At 40.2% G+C, this 15,598-nt stretch overlaps 1 protein-coding gene across 3 annotated transcripts in view; it reads left to right on the plus strand.

Annotated features, from left to right (window-relative positions):
* The window catches only part of Morc4 (MORC family CW-type zinc finger 4), a 57,763-nt gene extending 42,822 nt beyond the window's left edge, over nucleotides 1-14,941 (plus strand). For 2 of the 3 annotated variants that reach the window (XM_026789360.1, XM_026789361.1), the window contains 3 exons: nucleotides 11,992-12,667; nucleotides 13,212-13,495; nucleotides 13,806-14,941. In XM_026789360.1, coding sequence (XP_026645161.1) covers nucleotides 11,992-12,667; nucleotides 13,212-13,495; nucleotides 13,806-13,959 — 1,114 coding nt within the window. In that variant the 3' untranslated portion in view covers nucleotides 13,960-14,941. Of the gene's footprint in view, nucleotides 1-11,991; nucleotides 12,668-13,211; nucleotides 13,525-13,805 lie in introns of all 3 variants that reach the window. The other variant, XM_026789362.1, reaches the window with a different exon arrangement.
* The last annotated feature ends 657 nt before the right edge of the window (nucleotides 14,942-15,598 follow it).

A 15,598-nucleotide genomic window follows, 5' to 3' on the forward strand; every position in this document is an offset into this window, starting at 1 on the left:
TATTGCCACTAGCAATGAACACAGTACTCCTAATTGCCACACCTAGCATTTCTCTTCCTTGCTGTTTTCGTTTGTGAAGGGCAAACAGAGAATTGCTCTCAAATAGTAGAAATGTCTACAGTCGTCATTAGTGTGATTTTTACAAAACAGTTGTGAGTTTCTCAGTGCCCCTTTCGTAACATAGCATAGGGCAGAGGCCATAGACTATTTCATAAGGGTTAGCTAACCTCTCCCACTAGTGATAGAGCTTTGCTGCCTCGTTTCTTCTTAGGTAAGTCTTTCAGCCTCATAAACAAAGACTTGTACAAGTTTGCGAGTCCCCTGTACTGTGATTCTTCCGCACACAATTAAGCTGTGTAGCTAATACAGGAATTGTTAGATCTCCTGAACATGAGCAGGTGGCCTCAAGAGAAAGTGAACTTTTGGACATAAAGCTATTAGAAGAAGTAAATGACAGTCTATGGGAAAGCGTCCCAAGCCTTGCTTGGAACGTGGTCAGAACTCAGGAAGCAATGTTTAAATCCCAGTCAGATTGAAAGAACAATTTAGAAAATTGAATTTTGTAGCAAGGGGGTAGAAAACAATAGTCCACCCTGGTCTCTGTAATTTGACCCTAACTCTACCCTATTGCTTTCATTAGTTTTTCCTCATTCATTGCAGGCTTGAAGGGGTGCACAGTAAATATTACTTCTCTTTCTTGGTCGTCTGGCTATTTTCATACCATGTTTTCAAATTCTTACATTTTAATGACCACTTTTTTTTTCTGCCTACATTTGTTTGGTAACTCTGTGGTGGCTTATGGAAACCTCAGGGTGGTTACGAATAGTATTTGGGATAGTACAGTATATATGTTCTGCGTGCAGTACTGTACTACATCCATTGGGTGGCATACCTCGTTAGCTTTTATCAGAGAGTTTGTATGAGTCTTTGTGGAATATAAGGTTTATGCTGTAGAGTGCTTTGAAAATTTATGTGTAATTCTGTTTTGTTGAGTAAAATTCTTTTAGGAGCTAAATGATACCCAATGCTGCTAATACTATATCTTATGGTAAAATTAGCAAATGATAATAATTACACTATTTAAGGCTGCAAATATAGAACCATTCAAGTTTGTTGAGACAGAGTAGCGTATTAGCAGGGCTTTTGTCTGGAAGTGGGAAATGGGGATGTTCGCAGGTTTAATAAAATAGAGTTTCTGACAAAAGGGTATTAATGAAGTAATAGGTTTAACCAAGAGTTACAAAGCTTTCCTTCATTATCAAAAACCTAAAACATAATACAAGCCTTTGAGTTTTGTAGTCCTGCTTAATAACTATACAAAATAAAGCCTAGTCTGTTCAGGAGACCTTTAAGAAGTCATGCTGGTGTAGGTTAGAAGGGTCCTCCAGGAAGGTCATTGGAAATGTCATTGTGAATAGTCTTCCGCATCTAAAACGGGGAGATTGGAATTCCAATACAATGAAAAATAGATTTGGCTAGGATGCAAACTGTCAGTCATAACCTTTTATGGGATAACAGCTTACTTCTGGTAAAGAAAGTAATTTACTTCTGTTCATTCATTCTGCTCTATGAAATCTATTCTTTTAGGGTAATAGGGGATCAAGGTGATGGAATAATCAGTGACTAAATATCTCCAGTGTATGCAAGTTCCCTTACAACTGCTACAAACTAAGGACTAAAATAGCCATAAGTGTATCAGCAAAGGAAACAATTAGTGATTGTAGTTTATGTATATATCGTGACTAAGTTATGACAAGAGCTGATGAGTTTGTATTTTAAAAGATACTTCTGCCCAGGAAAACTCGTTTTACCACGGAGGAGCAAGCCTCTGACTGCTTCCATTTCCCTCAGTTTTGTATTGTGGAAGGTAAATAAAGATTGACCCAAAAGGACTGGGTCTCTCTTCTCCCATCCACCTTTATCTTCCCCAACTTGTAGGGCGGAGGCAATCACTCAGGCAAAGCAAGCTGACAAAACTCGGCCTCCATTGCCCCAGCTCAAGATTGCTCATTGATCAAAGGTTCATTTTGGGTGGAGCAAGTGCAGATTCACCCCAGTCCTCATCCATAATGAAGAGATTCATCTCTGGAAGAAACAGGCCATTGTCTTTACTTCTACTTTTTGCATAAGTTGTTCAGCTTTGAGAAAAAAGGCAAGCATTAAGGTTGAACTCCATAGCTCTACCTAAAGGAACTGACTTATCTAGAGCAAAGTATCAAGAATTTCACACCTAAGGATACTGTCAGAAATAAAATAGGCCATAGATTATGATAGATACTAATTAAGAGGGTGCTTATAACTCCATGATAAAACTTGCAAAAAATAAAATAGTGACATAGCCAGAATTTTGGTAATGGAAAGAGAGAAAGACAATCGAGGCAAGTTTCTTGAGATGGCAGTTTATTCTGGGTGTCAGCAAGGGTCTGCATAAACACAAACCGGCACCCACTAAGAAACAAACAGAATAGGACAGAAGGTGAACTTGAAACCAATACCCAAGCTGCAGACAGACAGCAACCCCCTGCCCCCTGGCATGGATTTTAACCACCAACCACTGGCCAAACAATGTTCTGATCCAGTGATGATTCCTAAGAGGCCAGGTTTAAAGATAAAATCACATCCCTGATAATTTGTAATATATATATATATATATATATATATATATATATATATATTTATTTCTGTGCTTTCTTGGAGGTGGCAAAAAAAGGGACGATCTAAGCTATTAGTAAATGAGTGTGTTACAAAAAAACAGACTGCTTAAATTTTGGTGGCAGCTTCCAAATCACAAACAAATAAAATATAAAATGCTTTTTTAAAAAAAATAACTGGAGAAGTACAGAGAGTAAAAGTGAACGGCCTTGTGCTAGCAGGTCTCATTAAGATTAACAGGTGATTTCTCATAAAAATCAATGGAGAACAGAAGGCATTGGAATGCTACTGTGACTTGGATATGCTTTGTCCCCAGCCAAACTTGCCTTGATATTTAATTGCTAGTGTACCAGTATTTGTCAGACAAGAGGTGTGAGCATCATGAAGGTCTCTGTCTTTTGCATGCTCTTCTACTTTCTGCCATGAGTCAGGCTCTAGTGAGACTTTATCCAGAAGCCAACTAAATCAGCTACCTGATTTTAACAGCATCCAGAACTATGGCCTCAAATAATTACCCCTTTCCTAATAAGATACCCACTCTTGGGTACTCTATTATAACAATGTGAAACAGACTAAAGAAAGATGAAGTATTTAAGGTGCTAGAAAAAAGACTATCAACCAAAAGTTTAATTCCAGTAAAATTATCTTTAAGGCATTAAATGCTATAAATTTATTCTTTGGTGTGTAAACTTATACACTAAATCTGTAAGTGTGTGTGTGTGTGTGTGTGTGTGTGTGTGTGTGTGTGTATAATCTTATATAGCAGACCTGCCATATAAGAAATACTAAAGGATGTTTTGCAGGACAAGAGCTGTCTTTTAGTAATTTCTTATGAAATTAGACAATAATCTGAGTGCTGATAAAGATAATTGTGTGAAGAACTGCAAAACAATATAATGTCACTCTTCATTCTATTGACCAATTTAAGGAATAATTACTTAAGACATTTATATGTAATTACATGTATATAGAACTTTATCATTGAACTTATTTTGTATATAAATATAAATATTTTTGACAATAGTAAACACAAAGGCAGTGAATGGTCTAGCAAGGCTGTATGGAGTAACAGTACAGAGAGGACCTTTGATGCATAGTCAGAAATGAAGACAGCAAAAATTAAGCAGCGACAATATAAGAAAATTGTACTTGTGCCAGGTGGTTGTAGCCCACGCCTTTAATCCCAGCACTCAGGAGGTAGAGGCAGGTGGATCTCTGAATTTGAGGCCAACCTGGTCTACAGAGGACAGCCAGGCAGGGCTACACAGAGAAAAGCCTGTCTTGAAGGTTTTTACTTGCTCTGTTTTCTTCTTATAGATTCATCAAATGATGTAATATTGTAAAAAAGTAATAATTGGTGAAATAATTTTGGGCTAACTAGATGGTTCAGCGGGTAAAGGCACCCGACCCCAAGCCTGACAACCTGAAGCTTGATCCCTGGAATCTAGAGGATGAAAGGAGAGAGCCAGCTCCTACACATCCTCTGACTTGAGTATAGAGGCTGTGTGTAACACATGCTTGTGTACATACGCATACTTACATATGCAAAATAAGTAATCAGCTGGAAAAATAAAAGATAAAATAATAACTTCTTAGACCTGTAAATATTCTACTAAAAGTATCTACATAACATAGAAAAGGAATAATACTGGAGAAACAGAGAGCTAAGAAGGCATAACACAAATGGAAAACAAAATCTAAATAGCCATTATAAACTCTACCATATCAGTAATGAACCCAGTGTATCTGCGTTAGACAGTTCAGTCAAAAGGTAGATGTGGTTACATTGGATTTCCTTTAAAAGTCTAGATATGTCAGCCAGAGGAGACACTTTAGATTCAAATCTGCAAATGAATCAAAAGTAAAGGACAGAAAGTGCATACCATATAAACAGCAAATTAATAGACCTAGACAGTTATTCTGACACCAGATAAAATATATTCTAATGCCAAATGTGCTGGTATACACCTGTAATCCTAGCACTCAGGAGGATGGGGCAGGAGGATCGCTATCACTTTGAGGTCAGCCTGCACTACAAAACAAGACAGTTTAAAATTACGTGCATTAAAAAAAGTATTCTAGATCTAAAAAGAGACATTTCATAATGAAAAAGCCTATTGTGAAGGCATAATAAGAAAATCACTCTGCTGGGCGGTGGTGGGTGAATCTCTTTGAGTTCCAGGCCATCCTGGTCTACAGTATGATTTCCAGGATAGCAAAAACTGTTACACAAAGAAACCCTGTCTCAAGAACAAAAACAAAACAAAAAAGAGGTGTAAAGAACCTTGATGATAAGGTAATAAGAGGCCGAGGAAGAAGAATTGGGATTTCAAGGCTAGCTTGAGTTGTAGTGAAACCCTGTCACCAAAAATAATAGCAGTAACAACAATAAAGTAAAACCAACTACCCATAGAGTTGAGGGAGACCACTTTAGAAAAGTTGTATGTAATAAAGGGTTGGAATCCAGACTATATAAAGCCCGTTACAACTCACTAATGAAACAGCTTAATGGGCCAGTGAAGAAACACAGATGATGAATAAGCAAATGAAAGGAAGTTTAGTATCAGTAACCATCAAGGATCTACAAATCAAAACCAAAATGAGCTTTTACTTCGCAGCCAATAAGATTGCTATCTTCATCTGCTCCTGATTTGGACCTTGAGATTTCTGTCCGGTGCTCCAATGTGAGTCTCTGTCTCTGTCTCCTTTCATCGCCTGATGAAGGTTAATATTCAGGAGGATGCCTATATGTTTTTCTTTGGGTTCTCCTAGCACGAGCAAGGAACTCAGGACCGCGAGGGGTGCACCCACACACTGAGACAATGGGGATGTTCTACTGGGAACTCACCAAGGCCAGCTGGCCTGGGTCTGGAAAAGCCTGGGATAAAACTGGACTCTCTGAACATAGCGGACAATGAGGACTACTGAGAACTCAAGAACAATGGCAATGGGTTTCTGGTCCTACTGCACGCACTGGCTTTGTGGGAGCCTAGGCAGTTTGGATGTTCAACTTGCTAGACCTGGATGGAGGTGGGGGTTCCTTGAACTTCCCACAGAGCAGGGAACCCTGATTGCTCTTCGGGCTGAGGAGGGGGGAGGGACTTAATTGGGGGAGGGGGAGGGAAATGGGAGGCGGTGGTGGGGAAGAGACAGAAATCTTTATTAAATAAATAAATTTAAAAAAGATTGCTATCTTCAATAAGGCAGATAATTTGTGTTGGTGATGATGTGGCGCAAGCAGAACTTTTGTGTATTGATATAAATGCAAAATATTGCAGTTGCTTCAGTAGAAAAGTCTGGGAGTGTTAAATGTTTTCAAATAGTTTATGATCCAGTAATTCCACTTCAAAATATATATTCTAGAAAAGTGAGAATGTGTATTCATACAGAAACTGTACATGTGTTCATAGCAGCATTGTTTACAGTAGACAGAGGGTAAAAGCAGCTGAAATTCCCCTCATCTGATAAGCTGATAGAAAATATATAATATCCTCATCAATTTCTTTCTTTATTGTCTTACAGTTTTTATTATATGACTTTCACTTCCTTAGACTTATTCCAAGGCATTTTAATTTTCTGAGGCTATTATGAATAGGATTGTTTCCCTAATTTTCTTCTGAATATGTTTGTTGTTTATTTCTTTATATATAGAAAGGTTGCTCTCTCTGTGTCTCTTTCTCTCATGTGTGTTTCTGTCTCTCTGTCTCTGTCTCTGTCTCTCTCTCTCTCTCTCTCTCTCTCTCTGTCTCTGTGTGTGTGTGTGTGTGTGTGTGTGTGTGTGTGTGTGAGAGAGAGAGAGAGAGAGAGAGAGAGAGAGAGAGTTGACTTTGTTTCCTGATACTTTCTTTGCTGAATATATTTATCACATGTAGGAAATTTGTGGTTGAATCTTTAATATGTTGAGATAATGACTTTGAATCCCTAAATTCTCTGGGAGTTTTTAGATTAAAAAAAAGAAATTTGACAAAATCCAACATCCCTTGGTGATAAAACTCCATCATGCAGGGATGTTGGGTTTTGTCAACGGTCTTTTTTGTATCTAATGAGATGGTCCTGTTTTCTTTAATGATGTGGCCCCTCGTAGGTCAGCCACACTCCAGGGTAGGCCCACTCTCAAGACTAGTCTAGTAACATGAACTGTACTTGATGAGGGTGAAAATGAGAGGGAAAAGACTCAAAATTAGGGAGCTAAGGAGAAGAGGAAAAGTAGGAAGGGGAGGAGTTGGGAGAGGGGATGAATATGATCAAAGTACATTTTATAATATTCTCAAAAATAAAATATTTAAAGTTAAAGAGCTATACAATGGAATATTACTTAGCCATGTAAAGGACTGGTAATAATGAACTTTTTCTTACTATAATGAAATGCTCTAGGCTGTGTAACCCTATGGAAAATCAGATGTATTTAATTTAGTTCTGGAAGCTTTAACTCTAACTAGCACATCCCTAGCTCTGGAGAAGGAAGGCCTTCTTGCTGGCAGAGTGCTGAGACAGTGCAAGGCATCACATAGCAAGAGACGGAGCACACATCTGTGTTTGCATATGTGTTCTATATGTTGTCAGTCTCTGTCAGTCTCTTTCCCTCGCCACTGTCCTCTTCTGTCTCACCTGATTTTCTGTTTCTCCCTATGTTCTGATGACCCTCACTAGTAATCATTAGAGCGTTCCCCTAATGGCTTTATCTAACCCTAATCACCTCCCAAAGACCCTACCTCCAGACATACTTGAATTGAGTTTCCATATTTTGTATCTCACAAGGGGGATTAGATTTTTGCATGTAAAGTATTGGGGTGCATACTCAAACCAAATCAACACCAGAGAGACAATAATATACTGATACACCTTGGATAAATGTTGGAAACACACTAAATAATAGAGATCAGTTATGAAAAGCCTGCTGTTATCCCAGCTGTTCAAAGTCTGAAGCAGAGAATTGCTGTTGATAGACATGCATACTCTAAATAGGTAAGTGCACAGCATTTTAAAAAGAGGTTGTCACAAATGAGTGCATACACACTGTACAGAAGCCACAGTTTTGATTCTTATTTTTGCCTATCATGGTGTCTTAAACAGAGTCAAAAACAAGGTAATGAATGTCCAAAAACTAAAATATTCTAATTTCAATATAGTCTTCTGCATGTTCTTTATGAAGTAGCCAACTCACAGTCAAAAAGAGAGAAGTGCTGCAGGAAGCATTTTGAGTAGCAGAAGGATGGTTTGTGTAGCTGTGTCAGAAAATGTAAAAGGCTTAGAAGATAATTTAAAATATAAAGCAACAACAGATAATGTGGTAAAAAAGAGAAAATGAAAAGAAAACAATGTTGTTAAATTCCAAGCATATAAAACCTACAATTAATCTTTACCCAAGGAGCAGGTATAGGTCTTGAATTAGGATCGATTCCTAGAGGGCAGAACCAGAGTCTGGAGAAATATAGAATAAATAACAGAAATCCATAGTTCTGTTTTTGTTGTGTGTGTGTTTTTTTTTTCTGTGTAGCCCTGGTTGTTCTGGAACTCGCTCTGTAGACCAGGCTGGCCTTAAACTCAGAGATCCACCTGCCTCTGCCTCCCGAGTGCTGAGGTTAAATACGTGGGTCACCACCACCTGGGATAATAATCCTATTTTGATTTCCACTTACATGGAAGTTTTGCTCCTCTGTTTCTACCACAGTAAGTGCTCTCTATCAAGGAGGTGCTAAGTCTGTACTCAAGTATGATGTGCACACATACATGTAAGCTCTTATCCCATAGATGGTGACACATCTTATAAAAGAATGTTAAGATTGCTCCAAGCAGTCCTAGGGAGATATCTCAGTTGATAAAGTGCTTATTACTCAAGTGCAAAGCCCCAGGTTCCATCCACAGCACCCACATAACAAGCCAGATTCAGCAGTGCCTGCTTGTAATCCTGTCACTGGGGATACAGAGACAGAAGAGTCCCTAGGGACCTGCTCTCCCACTAACCTTGCCTGGAACCTTGCCTGGTCACAAGCCCGAGCCGCAGTGAAAACCCTGTCTCAGAAAACAAGGTAGATGAGTCTTGCAGAACTGCACCTGATGATGACCACTGGCCTTCACATGCAGTGTGCATGTGCATCCACACACGCAGTATTACAGAAAGTCAAAGTACCATGCAAGCAGGATTTAAATCTGTAATGCTAGAAAAGAGAGAGTTGTTGTGGCCAAATGGATCACAATAAGAAATCACCCAGCAATTCAGTTTGTCTGGTGTTTGTCTAGTAATGGAAGATAAAGCTAGGGCCAAATTATATACCCCAGCTCTGCCACTTAGCAGCTGCAGTCAATTACAACCTTTTCCTGACCGTCCCTTAAAGCAGTTAAGATAATATTCCTGCTGCCTGCCTTCCAATTGAGAGAATCAGATAAGGCTTAACACACTACCTAGCATAGAGGTTCCTTGTGTTTTAGCATGGGAAGATTTGATTGTCCAGTTAAGACATTTAGACTTTTATGTTAGAGGCAGCAACACATAAAAAGTTTTTAAAAAGTAATTAAATATGTTGAAGCCTGGCTTTAGGAGATTACCATAATGAATGAGCTGGCGGGGGGGGGGTGGAGGTCATAGGAAGCCACTGCAGCATCCAGAAAGGTAATGGTACCCTAACCAGCATGTTGGGAGTGTAAGTCACCACATAAAACTGTAAAAATTGCCACCAGTTGGATGATGTTAACACCAGTAAGAAACAGGAGAGAAAAAACATGTTTGAAGGAGCATGTCAAGAGTCAGTTTTATACACACCGAGTTGGAGATACCATTGGTACCTCCAGGAAGAAAGGTGTGCTAAGCAGTTCTAAAGTCAGTATTGGGGTTAGGACTTAGGAGAATGTGTGTGGGGGGGGGGGTTCCCATAGGTTGGAGCCAACAGTCTGAGATTCCTAAGAGGAAAGATCATAGTCAAATCGGAAATTGTTATGAACAGAGCCCTTAGAGTTGGGCAAATGAAGATCAGACAAATAATACAACTTTATTTACTTTCACAAAACTTGCTTTTGTCTTTGTTCTTTTTTTTTTTAAGACGGCTTCAGTGTGTAGCCTTCCCTGACAGGCCTGTAGCCCAGGCTGCCTTCAAAGTTCCATCAATCTTCCTGCGTCAGCTTCCTAAGGGCGGAGATTAGAGGCTTGCACCACTGTGCCCAGCGTTTCTTTCTGCGTAGTATTGTACAAACTGCTAAAAGGATATCACAGGAGCTGTTAAGATGGCAGGCCCGAGAGGCAGGCGGATCTCTGTGAGTTCGAGACCAGCCTGGTCTACAGAGCTAGTTCCAGGACAGGCTCCAAAGCCACAGAGAAACCCTGTGTCGAAAAACCAAAAAAAAAAAAAAAAGATGGCAGGCCCATTTGGATTCCAAGAAACTCATAGAGTGTTCTCAGAGGTTAAGATTGAGAGGTCTCACAGTTGCCCTCCAAAGCCACAGAGACATGGGTGGCCTTGAGGTCCTCTGAGGAGGCTAGTTACTTACATGCCTGATCCTTTCTCATCCAAAGTTCAACAGCTGATTTTTTACCTTGGCATCTCTTGGTCACCTGGAGAGGGAGCAATTACAAGAAGGGAAATGGCTTTCCAATCCTTCTGCCTATTGAAGATCACTATGGATTTCTCTGGCACCAACTGTTTTGATAGATTCTTTACCCGTTAGTGTAGTTGTTTGTTTTTTACTCTTCAGGGGCCTGCCACTCAGCTCCCACATAAATCACACACGGGGGCTTATTCTTTCTATGCATGTCTGGTCTTAGCTTGGCTTATTTTTAGCCAGATTTCCTTAACTTAAATTATCCCATCTACCTATTGCCTCTGTACTTTTCCCTTTTCTTCCTTCTGTATATCTTCCTTTCACTCTTACACTGTGGCTGGCTGTGTAGCTCGGGGACTAGCCCCTAGTGTCCTCGCGCCTTCCTCTCTTTTGCTACCGTTTCTCTCTTTTTCTCTTTCTATTTATTCTCTCTGCCTGCCAGCCCCACTTATCCTTTCTCCTGCCTTGCTATTGGCCACTCAGCTATTTATTAGACAAATCAAGTATTTTAGACAGGCAAGGTAACTCAGCTTCACAGACTTAAACAAATGCAACAGAAAAGAATGAAACACATCTTTGCATCATTAAACAAATGTTCCACAGCATAAACAAATGTAATACATCTTAAATTAATATTCCACAACACATTAGTGCTTGTAGTAGCCAGAAAGGGAAGGTGATTTGAGGCCATGGAATCTGGCTTTCCCTGAAGAACAAAGGGAGCTCCAGTTTGGGCCTGACCAAGTGAAGGTGTTGGTCATAATGGGGAAATAACTTGATCTGATTGGTTTACTTTCTTTGTTTCTAATCAGGGCCTTGTGTTTTAATTAACTTTTACAAGGGAATAGTGGGCAATAGACATAATCCACTTGGCTGGCAAGGAATTGTGTGGAGTACTATTGCAATATAAAAACATGCTAAGTCTTTGATACTGGAGGGTTTGTGATACTTTAAAATTAACGAGCTGCCTTTCTTTTCTGCATACACCGCTAGGCTTTTTAAAATGACCTTTTATTCCATGTGTGTGTGTGTGTGTGTGTGTGTGTGTGTGTGTGTGTGTGTTTAGTTTTTGTTTGTCTTCCTCTATTTGCTTTTAGGAAGCTTGACAGTTAGGGTGGTTTAAAATTCATTTTGAAAACATTCTACCAAGGTCAGTCCCCTCCTGTTTTCTTCTAATAGGGCTATTTTATGCTAACCCTTAAAACCTACCAGCTTTATTTCTTTCCTAGCCCCAGCTGTCAATTCATCCAGTTGCACGAGTGAAGGGGTTGAGGCTTGGGGAGGGGGCTGAGTTGTTGTACTACTTGATGTAACAAAATGTGTTAGATCGGGTAACTTTACAAGAAACAAAATGTTTGTACAGCTCACAGGACTAGAGATTCAAGGGCACGGTGTTGCTGCTTTCATCTTGGCTCTGATAAAAGCCTTATGGTGGGTGGGATCACAGTATTAGGGTTGTGTGCAAGAGCAAGCCATTACATCTTTTACAGCATCTGATTTTCCTGAGAACTAACTCAGGGTCCCATGAGTGCTACCCAAATCCCTTCTGAGGATAACACAACGCTACCCCCACCCCCAGCCTGTGACCCTCTTCAAGGGGCTTCCTAGTAAAAGTCCCACATCATCTGTTAACATTGACACGCTAGGGACAGCATCCAGTACACTCTCAGGAAGAAAGCATCTCTTGGCCGTGGCAATAATAGTCCTACCCTGAAAGAATATGTGCCTTGAGGAGGGGATTTGTAGAGTAAGAATATTCTTAACCTGTACTGTGACAGCTTACAATTTTATTTCTTCTTTCTGCAGTAAATACAAATTGATCCTAAGTGAGGAGCCTGTGGAGAAACGAAGGAGGTTCCAAAATGATATGACACCATCTCCTATAGATTACTCCATGTCCAGTCCTTACAGGAGGGGAGAGGCTGCTATTGCCGACCTGGGAGGAGAGGACAGCCCTGAGAAATCCAGTTCTGAGAGAAGCACACCACCATACCTCTTACCAGAATACCCAGAAGCAAACAAGAGCACAGGCCACAACAGGGAAGCTCCAGCACTTTGTCTAGGGTCCCAGGACCAAGACCAGGAGTCCCTGCTTCCTGAAGAATTAGAAGATCAGATGCCAAGATTGGTAGCAGAAGAATCTAACCGGAGTAGCGAGAATAGAGAAGTGAATAAAGGGCCTTTTGTAGCGGTGGTCGGAGTTGCGAAGGGACTTGCAGATTCAGGAGCTCCCATCCAGCTAATCCCTTTCAACCGGGAGGAGTTTGTAGGCAGAAGAAAGGCAGCAGCAGAACCTTGGAACCTGAATCCTTATTCTTCTGTGGCCCCTGCCACAGCTACTGCAGGGAAAGGAAAAGGCTACCAGGAGAGTGGAAGTCGGAACATGCCAAAGATAAAGAACCAGAAAGAACTGGAAGAATTGAAGAGAACCACAGAAAAATTGGAGCGTGTTTTGGCTGAAAGGAATCTGTTCCAGCAAAAGGTTTGGGCAATGCCTTACCAGTAGGGATAAGGAGAGGTCATTGTAACCAAGGGACAAGGGCAGTGCTTCTCAACCTTCCTAATGCTGCAACCTTTTAATATAGTTCCTTATGTTGTGGGAACCCCTAACTATAAAATTGTTTTAGTACTTCATAACTCTAATTTTGCTATTGTTATGAATCATATTGTAAATACCATGTTTTCTGATAGTCTTAGGTGATCCCTATGAAAGGATCATTTGAAAGCCCATTGGGTCATGACCCACAGGTTGAGAACCACTGGACTGGGGTACTGATATTTTGGTGGTTTCTTTCATATTCTGAAGCTTTTAAACAAAATATGCAGTTAAACCAGTCTGTGGTATTCTCAGATTGAGAGGACCCTAATGGGCTTTCCCTCTGTATTTTAGGTTTGACAAGAGATTTGCATAAGTATAATAAAGCATTATAAATAATAGAACCACAAGATAGATTTAGTAGAAATGGTTTGGGATACTCTAACTTTTGGTTGTATGGATCACTGACTTTGTCTTTCTTGGAATGCAGGTAGAGGAGCTGGAACAGGAGAAGAATCACTGGCATTCTGAATTTAAGAAAGCTCAACATGAATTGGTGACCTATAGTACCCAGGAGACTGAAGGCTTATACTGGAGCAAGAAGCACATGGGTTATCGCCAAGCTGAATTCCAAATTCTGAAAGCGGAGCTAGAAAGAACCAAAGAGGAGAAGCAAGAACTAAAAGAGAAACTGAAAGAGACAGAGACACACCTGGAAGTATTGCAGAAGGCCCAGGTCTCCTACCGGAACACAGAGGGAGATGACCTAGAAAGGTTAATTACTAGGGTTTAGTTATCACCTTGTGAGTACTAAGGGGAATTATCCACTAAGACCCCCAGTTTACTGGTCATAGACAAGGGAGAAAGTCTTAATTCATTGACCACCATGGATTGAGTAATTATTCCTTAGAAAGCCACAGCCAGTCTCCCCGTGTTTGATGGCATGGTTCTGTCTGCCTTCTTCCTACCTAATGGAGACCTAATTATTAAGACCTATAGGCCCATTGTGAAGGGACTTCGTATTATTCTGTTGGCTAATGACTTCCTGTCATCTCTTCTCCTACCCCCTCACTCCATTATACAGGGCTTTGGCAAAGCTTACGCGGCTACGTATCCACGTCAGCTATCTCCTTACTTCTGTCCTCCCTCACTTGGAGCTTCGTGAGATCGGGTATGACTCAGAACAAGTGGATGGGATCCTGTACACAGTGCTGGAGGCAAATCACATACTGGATTGAGCACCAGACTATATATCCTCTCCTAGCTTTCTTTTTTCTTTACTGCCTATGTACTATATGTCTCCCCCAGCTGCTGCTTCTTCTTCTTCCCTTCTCCCTTCATATCCCTCCCCCAGCCTCCTTCTTTCCCTTTCACCTTTATGCCTTATATTGAAAGTCTTTGAATAAGCCCTGGTTCTTAATCAGCGTACTTCGCATTCAGTGTGGGTGTTAAGAAAGAGGCCCATGAAATAGCCTTAAAGAGTCCAGGAACAGAAAAGCAATAGTCACCAAGTTAGGTGACTGGAAAGCACTAATTTTCATGATCTAGATATGTGGCCTATTTCGTGTTCTGCTAATGGTTCGTCTTCATTTACGTTAAATCAGTCAGCAAATGTTGGGTCCAATGCACCTGGTGGGAGAAGTCATGCTGCCAGCCCTGCCAGGGTTCTAACAGTCTAGCTGGAAGCACAAGTCACAGCAAGTTAGCTAACTATACAAAGAAGGGTATGGTATGCCTGAGTGGTATAAGCGTGACATGGAAGACAGAGGCGAGCAACTTAAAGGAAGGCAGTACACCATAAGTGGGACCTAATGAAGGTTAAAGAGTGAGCATAGCAACACTCTTAATGACGGTTGTTGCTTAAGTGGTAGGATTATGGTTGATAGTTTTCCTTCTTCCTATCTTCTTGCCCTTTTCAAATTTTCTATTACATTCTCGTTATTCTTCTTACGTTGCAAAATAAATTGTTTTGAAAGCTAACAAGTAGGCTTGAGTTTGGGTGTCAAATGAGACATGAAAGTCTAAAGTCATTTTACATTTATACTTTCTGTTGAGTTTAACACTACCTCTGGAGAGACAGCATAAACAAATGTGCAAAAATCCACAATGTGAAAAATGTGTTTGGTAAGACTGATAGGTTTGCATAAAATGAACCTACCAACCAACTCACCAATTCCCCATGGTATTATTATTTTAATAATAGATATGTGAAAATAAATATATGAGGATCACAATTTATGTATCACTACATTGTTAAATTCCAGGTATCAAAAAAATATTTTAGATTAGAAAGATTTAGTTGCTATCCCTTGTAGTGTAACTGCATAATTTCTAGGCTATTCAGAGTGATACTCATGAAAAGAAGGTATTTTATGAATCCATTGCTTTATTATATTTATGTAGTATATAGTCTGCAAGTACTCCTGAAAAGTCGCTGAACAGTGAATGGTGTATATAGTATATATATTATATACACATATAAGTATACATACATATATGTATACATATACATACACACATACACCTATGTATGTGTGTATGTCTTCATTGAAAACTAGGATGCAGAGGATAGGAATAACAGGAAGGCAGAATCCACCAGCAGTAAAAGGATTCCCAAGCAAAACACTTGGGGTAGTCATTCTGTTTTCCTCAGTAGATTTATTTCAGAGGACTGTCCCAAGGATACCTTACCTCCTTTGAAGGGGGGCCCATCATAAATAAATGTTCCTGGGAGTCTGTGGAGAATATGATGAGGCCATAGCCAGGCTTCCCCATTAGAATGGTACCCAAACATACCCGTGCTCCTACCACTCCATCTCACCGCAGCTCTAGCAGGCTGTATTATTAACTTCCGTTTCCGACATTTGCATCAGTATA

Source organism: Microtus ochrogaster, unplaced genomic scaffold (genome assembly GCF_000317375.1).
Source record: "Microtus ochrogaster isolate Prairie Vole_2 unplaced genomic scaffold, MicOch1.0 UNK17, whole genome shotgun sequence".
NCBI lineage: Eukaryota > Metazoa > Chordata > Mammalia > Rodentia > Cricetidae > Microtus > Microtus ochrogaster.